Raw genomic sequence first — 7,746 nt, 5'->3', positions numbered from 1 at the left:
AGCAATTGATGGGAAATACGTGCCGTAGGAACGAAGGCGCTGGGATGCTGTAGGATGGTAGGAATAGGATATGAAAACAAAGAAAAAAGCCTCTTGCTCCGTTCTACTCAGTTCTTCAGGTGCAACTTGTGCCTTGAAAATTGTCAAACCAACCCTTTTGTTTTTGAACATGGAATAGCGAAACTCCTTTCGTCGCGTTTTTCGATTGCAACTTCTGTTTCATTTGGAAAGAGCCAAACCTTTTTGTGGGATCAGCTGCTTTTACTTTCTGTCACTTTCGGGGTTTCTGTTGATGATCAGATGTTCTCCAAATCGTTAACATATTTGCGGGATTATCTCGTAACATGTGTTGGGTTCGGCGTAAAGTAGGGACCATGAACTGTTCATTTTCCATCTCTAACTTCGTTTCCATGTGCACCTTCATAGTTTGTTTTAAGTAGTCAACATTGAAAAAACCTAGTGTTTGCGAATACTTCCCGAACATCGGCCATACTTCGTACACTCGGAGAGCTATGGATCGGGTTGGCTTTCGAGAGTGCAACTCAGCACTAGCAACGATTTCGACCAAATAATTATGTATCAAAATGAAACTCATACTATATTAAATCATGAATTTACTCAATCTAATTTCTACGTAGCTTTTTGTTATTAATCAACCACACAACACATTCACATTTCACACTTTTACTTCATCCTAAACGGTAATTTTTGGGAGCAAAATGGTAGCTTTGGGCTCGAGATTCCTAACTCTCATTAATGTTGGTCAACTACTGCTGGCAATAAGATTGCACATAGCGTTATTTTTCTGATTCAGCGCGTGTGTGTAGCCGGGAATGTTGTGTGTGATTTTGGTGGTAAGCACTTTTTGATATCTCGCTTCCGGGATGAATACCCGATTCGTCACCTTGTAGGTGAGGACGCTATTCGGCTGCATCAGTTGCATGCAGAGAGCTGATTCTGAAGAAAAGTCCAAATCGGATGTAAGGTGCAGCTGTGGCTCTTGAGCCATATTGAAATCTACACTCAAACCAACGAAGGAAGTTTCCAACGAAAGACTTCCATGAACAGCGATTCCAGTGCTATAAGTATAGGAGTAAATTATTATCACAGTCACAGTCACTCAACATAGTATATGACTTCATACTCACTTTTGTTCAACCTTCGAGTGGGCGTTCCTTCCCCAGAGACTCATAGTCACCTGCCCATTAAGATCAATCGAAATGGCCCCTATCGTACTCAGTTTCACAGCAGCTCCATTTTGCAATGGGAAACGTTCTTCGTTATCCTGTAGCAGCGTAGTGGCTTGATATGCTGGAGTGGGTTCCGATGCAGTTCCACTCCACACGTGTCCCATCAGTTCACCTTTACCATCGAAGAAAACCAATGGACGCAGAACCGACGATTGTACCGTTAATTCCATTCCAGCAATGGAATCGGAGTCATCTTCAATCTCTTCGTTATCTCCGCTGCTAACAAAAGAGGACAATCCACCTGCAAAAAGTCCCAAAGTGAACATGCTGAATTGTTCTTGTTCTGCTTCCAATGTGAGATCCACTATGCCACGCTTCAAAACCCCTCCGCTCATCTCTTGGAGAGATACTAGCGAAGAATTGAACGATGGAGCCGTTGAATATGTTCTGGTAAGTGCTGTAGATAATCCTCTAGCGCCGATTACATGATAGTTGTTCAACTTCGGGTCTCGACGGACAATCTTTTTCAGCATTTCAGCAAAGTCTGGACAACGACTTGCCAGCATATGAAGCTTCTGGAGAAGGTACTGTTTAACCTCATATACCTTATCTTTTGATTTGAGGTACTGCATTATATGTGTTAATTCTTCTGTATCCGGTTTAAGATCCAATAGGATATCCAATGCCAAGGCTCGAGCACTGGAATCAAATTTCTTGGAAGCTTGAAAGAAAATATCCTCAAATATCGCTTTGAAATCGTCATCCCATACGAACACGGAAAATGATCTCAACGCCTTCATGGCAGTCACACTAATTTTGGGACTGCCCTCCAGTGCCAGCTTTACCAGCACTTCCAGTGTTTTCGGTGATTTGAGGTTGTGAAATCCCCGGATGTATTTCTGTTTACAACTATCCTTGCGACATTCTTCCAATCGTTTCAGTAGAAATTCCTTTACCATCTCAACCAGATCAGTATCATATGAATTACTTGGTAACCTGGCGTAGCGGTGTGCCATCGAAGCGATAGTTTGTACAAGCGTGTCGTAGAACTTATCATTGGTCGGTTTCTTCTCGGCCATCGCAAGCAAATCCTGAATAACCGTTCGCTTGGGACGACTACCGACCGCTAAAGCTTGAAGATACCTCTCTGCCAGAAACAGTTCTTCGTCTGTTTCGTACGTGAGTATGCTCTTGGCAGCAGCATGAGATTCAACAGTTTGAATGGCTCCCAACAGATCCAACAGTTGACCTTTCTGCTCTTGTAGTGTTTTCGCCTTTATGATGCGATTTAATTCTTCCGAAGAGCTTTTACGACCCAGCTGTACTAGCTCTATTAAAGCGGCAGACGCATCCTGTTTGCCGATTTGTTCATTTGTGAGACTATTTTTGAAGTTCTTAATTAGTTTTACAAGCTGAAGAGAGAGAGAAAAGAGTGAGCGTTCATTACGATAGATGACTCGAGCACAGCTTACCCCGTGACAGTTTACTCCTTCACATTTTTTGGGTCCGAATTCTTGCGAGGTCAACGTATACTCTTCGAGATTGATCTGTTTAACTACCTCCTCGATTGATGTGCCTGGCCATGAATTCACCCCATCCGCACTTCCTTCCAGGTCAAGTTTCGTGACTGCTTCAATAAACGCACCCACATTATCGTACGCGTTAACCACATACTTGAGGTAGTCTTGCGCTACTACCTTTTCCAGCGTTCCTTCCGTACCAACAGTGAGATCTGTGCTACGTGAGTTTCGGCCCAAACTTCGAAGCGGATACTCGGTTCGTTCGAATCGATCGCCGGGGAATTTACAGTTGGTTTTTGCTTTGTGGTAGCGGGTTGACGAGTAGGAAGTGTACTGTACATCACACGTTCCCGAAGGATCAACTTCTACGTAGCTGCCGTCTAACAGTTGATACTGGAACAGGGAAGCGATCCCTTTTTTGAAATTGACCAACGAAACATCCTCGCGTATGCTGGTGTACAAAGTTTTCACATGCCCAAGATTCCAGTGGGCGTAGAATGGGGAAGTGCTTACGGCTGAAAGTGTGGTCTTGTGGGTGACATCTCCTGGGACAGTGTGCAGGACGATATCGGAAATCTGGAATTGGAGGTAAGTTTTTACAAAAATGGTAATTTATTACACTTATCTAAGGAAACATTCTATTCTTTAGAATAAATGCATCACAATCAATAGCTGGGTGTAGTTTTATGGATTTGATTTTGTTCAAGTGAACATAAAAACAAGATTTTTTTTTGTAATCAGAAAATTTCGTTTTGCTCGAAATGTACACCATTAACCCAAAACATTCAAAATATTAACAAAAAAACACCTCAGATTTATGAAAACTCAATAAAAGCTAGAAGGTCGTACAAGCCCGTATTGGTAACGTAGGACTTCGAAATTACTACCGGCGAGATCAAACATAGAAATTAAAAAAAGAAACATCTTTTGTCCAAATATGGAGTGCCACTGAAACACTGAACTTCTTGAATATCCGAGTAGTTTTCGGTATCCCTTAGCAGAATTACATCTCCAACGTTCATAAAAACGCCATTTTCCAAACAAATAATTCACAAATCATGCTATGCAGCATCATTCGCAGAACCGCTACAGATAGCCCAAACAGAATCGGTTCAGTGGTTGTTTTGGTGAAGACACACCTTTTCACCTTCAGGTTTCCAACGGATACCATAGCTTCCACCACGGGGAAACACTTTTTTCAGATCCGTCTTTCTATGCGCTTCAATTTGGCGCCGCTTTTAACCCATAAACAATGCTCGAATTCACGAAAAATTATCGATTAAAAAAATGCATCAATAAGTTATTATAGTTTCATAAGTCATAAAGCAAATGATCAGATGACAGCAACAATGAAGCTTCCCAGATGGCTTCTCTCAAGGTCGAAGTTTAGTTTAATTTTTCTAAAATGGCCTTCATGAAAGGTAGAGGCGAATGAACAAAGAAAGTTTAAGACTCTACAATTTAAAACATCATGATCAACATCACTGAGTCCGAACACGAGTACAAAAGTACCTGCAGCATGCATGTATTGGGTTTTTCAATAAGAGCGCTACAAAAGTTTTTTTGAATAAAACGGTTTTGGATATCACTGAAATTCTTTATTCATGTGAAAATACAGTTAATGCCATTATGTATGGAACTCGATTTCTTTTGTATGGCCACCACGGGCACGCTTGCAGAAGTCCAGACGAACCCAATTTTCAACGGTTTTCAAGCATAAACCGGCCGATACTGCTGCAATTTCATGTTCGATATTCGTACGATATTCGTATAGTCGCTGGTTTGTTGACATAGACCATAGCCTTGACGTAGCCTCACAGGAAATAATCTAACGGCGTCAAATCGCACGACCGAGGCGGCCAATTGACAGGGCCATTTCGTGAGATAACACGCTCACAAACCACACAGCGAGTTTAACAAACGTTTTGTTAAACTCGCTGTGTGGTTTGTGGCGCCGTCCTGTTGAAACCACATATCATCCAATTCGGGCCAAAAATATTCTGTGATCATTGAACGGTAGCGATTCCCATTCATAGTAACGTGCTGGTCTTGATAATCACGGAAGAAGTACGAGCCAATAACGCCGCCGGACCATAAACCGCACCAAACCGTAATTTGTTCGGGATGCATGTGGATTGCTGCCGGACCAATAAGGTATATTTTGCTCATTGACGAAGCCATTCAGCCAGCAATGAGCCTCGTCGCTGAAGATGATATTTCGATGAAAATCCGGATCATTTTCAAGTTGTTGTTCACGAATAGACGACGCTTCTGGTGGTTAAGTGGATTCAATTCTTGCGTCAATTTGATCTCATTTGTTGAGGCCATTGACTAAAGGGTGTGTCACATCAAATTGCATCACGGAAAAAACGCTGTAGAAATTCGCCCAGTAGACCGATCCTTTTGAAAATTTTAGACAGTAAAATAAAAACTATTAAACAACTTTAGGCATTTTCTTTTTATTCATACTTCGATCCCAAGCCCGTATGCTCGCACCTTCCTCTTTACCCTGTCCATAAGGTTCTGTACAACGTCAGGTTGTAGTTTTTTTTGAACAGAAATACATTTTCTCTTGAAGTCCGCCTCCGATTTAACAACTTTTGGGTTCTTCCGGAGGGCCTGCTTCATAATCACCCAATATTTCTCTATTGGGCGAAGCTCCGGCGCGTTGGGTGGGTTCATTTCCTTTGGCACGAAAGTGACCCCGTTGGCTTCGTACCACTCCAACACGTCCTTTGAATAGTGGCACGAAGCGAGATCCGGCCAGAAGATGGTCGGGCCCTCGTGCTGCTTCAATAGTGGTAGTAAGCGCTTCTGTAGGCACTCCTTAAGGTAAACCTGCCCGTTTACCGTGCCGGTCATCACGAAGGGGGCGCTCCGCTTTCCGTAAGGGCAGATCGCTTGCCACACCATGTACTTTTTGGCAAACTTGGATAGTTTCTGCTTGCGAATCTCCTCCGGAACGCTGAATTTGTCCTCTGCGGAGAAGAACAACAGGCCCGGCAGCTGACGAAAGTCCGCTTTGACGTAGGTTTCGTCGTCCATTACCAGGCAATGCGGCTTCGTCAGCATTTCGGTGTACAGCTTCCGGGCTCGCGTCTTCCCCACCATGTTTTGCCTTTCGTCGCGGTTAGGAGCCTTCTGAACCTTGTATGTACGCAGGCCCTCCCGCTGCTTGGTCCGCTGGACGAATGAACTTGACAAATTCAGCTTATTGGCGACATCCCGGACCGAACTTCTCGGATCACGTCTAAACTGCTTAACTACGCGCTTATGATCTTTTTCCCTGACGGAGCATCCATTTTTGCCGTTCTTTCCTAAAGATATAATTCCTAAAAATTAAATTTCTACAGCGTTTTTTCCGTGATGCAATTTGATGTGACACACCCTTTATGAATTTCGGTAGTACATTTTAATAATCTCAACTCGTTGTTGGATCGTATACCGTTCTGAATCATATTTCGGACAACATCATATTTCGGGCACTTTGTTCTAATATTTTGAAATGTTTCATGCACTGATGATATAACTATAAATTTAATATCACAATTGCTTCTTTAGAGTGATCTTTTGGTTTCACTATCACTTCATTTGAGAATAACATTTGAATTGTTTGTGTTTGACGTTTGTTTTGCGTGAGCACGTAGAATTTACCCGTTCATAAATATTTAAATTTATCCCGTGTTTCATCAGTTCTCATCAACGTTAACAGTTTACTGTGATTGCTTGGTAAGTGTTTCGCAGTTGACTATAAAATTAATCAAGTGTAATGTAATTTTCGTCCATAAAATTACAAAATAAAGTGTCCGAAATTTGAATTCAATCTGTCCGAAGTTTGATTCTTATTCGCTTCATTTGAAAAGCATTTTATTCGATGATTTTCTTATGTTTTCAATCAAATAGGTACCAAAGTTGAAAGCTTAAAAGCATATTGAACTAATTTATTAAAAATATCTACCCAATAATACCTGTGCATAAAGTTGAGATCTGTTTTCTGCATCATATGCCTTAAGCGTCCGAAATATGATTCGGAACGGTATCTTTCCATTATGAAATGGCAAACCTTACTGAAGAGAAATGTCAAGAGAGTGAGAAAAAATATGTCGTCGTTTGCTGTCTCTTTCGGTCTACTTTTGTACCGTCCCTATTGAAATACCCATTATATGAGCATACCAAATTGGAACCAGAACAGTGATGAATTAGTAAAAAAAAATTACCTTAAATCGCAACAGCTTGTGTTCATCATCGCCCCACACTGTGGCCACGTGGACCTTCCCCTTCACAATATAACCAACCGTGCGTGATGCATTTCTTGCACTACCCGCCCGTACCTCGCTCTGGTATCTGTAGGTTTGTTCAGTACCCAACTGGAAGGCGTCACCAAACGCTGGAAAATAAACGTGACTGATTATTTTTTTGATACATAATGTAGTTTTATTTGAAAAACATTGAAATGGCATGTCGTTTTTTTTTGTTATAATTGCTCTTGCAATGGAGGTTTGATCATGTAGTCAGATGGCACACCTATTCGCGTTGACGGCATAGACGATTCTTCTCGTCTCGTGAGGTGAAAATGGCAAAAGTTTTCAATGTGGAATGAACAAACTTTTAATATGTAAATTATGAAAGATTTATTTTCGTAAAAAATATGTAACAAGTCATCCATTCATCGGAAGGATGGTATTCCTACAGGGAAAGAGTTTTCCTAATAACAACTTTTTCAAGCTTGCTTTGAAAAATAACTATTAATCTTTTACTCGGAAATTTTTTTGTGCGTAAATCATCGCGATTGACATATACTGTACCGTAACCTTTTTTTTCAGAACATGTCAAACTCGAGAATTTACATACAAAAATGTTACGAGTTATGGAGCATTTTTTTCAGGAGTCACAATTCAGAAATGCACTATTTACCAGAAAATATAAAAATAGAAAGTTGACGTATTCGACAAAAGTCCATATTTCAATAAGACTTTTGTCGATTACGCTATATCGCAGGAGTGACCAAACTTTTGGGCATTACGGACGACTAATTG

At 41.2% G+C, this 7,746-nt stretch overlaps 1 protein-coding gene across 2 annotated transcripts in view; it reads right to left on the bottom strand.

Moving 5' to 3' along the window:
- Positions 1-572: 572 nt before the first annotated feature.
- The window catches only part of LOC129778001 (microsomal triacylglycerol transfer protein), a 29,261-nt gene continuing 22,087 nt past the window's right edge, over positions 573-7,746 (bottom strand). For both annotated transcript variants that reach the window (XM_055784622.1, XM_055784623.1), the window contains 4 exons: positions 6,928-7,097; positions 2,663-3,286; positions 1,149-2,602; positions 573-1,079 (listed from right to left, as the gene is read on the bottom strand). In XM_055784622.1, the coding sequence (XP_055640597.1) occupies positions 764-1,079; positions 1,149-2,602; positions 2,663-3,286; positions 6,928-7,097 (2,564 nt within the window). In that variant the 3' untranslated portion in view covers positions 573-763. The remainder of the gene's footprint in view (positions 1,080-1,148; positions 2,603-2,662; positions 3,287-6,927; positions 7,098-7,746) is intronic.

This window comes from Toxorhynchites rutilus, chromosome 3 (genome assembly GCF_029784135.1).
Source record: "Toxorhynchites rutilus septentrionalis strain SRP chromosome 3, ASM2978413v1, whole genome shotgun sequence".
NCBI lineage: Eukaryota > Metazoa > Arthropoda > Insecta > Diptera > Culicidae > Toxorhynchites > Toxorhynchites rutilus.
Note: the sequence above shows the minus strand (reverse complement) of the source record. Positions and strands in the feature narration are given on the sequence as shown.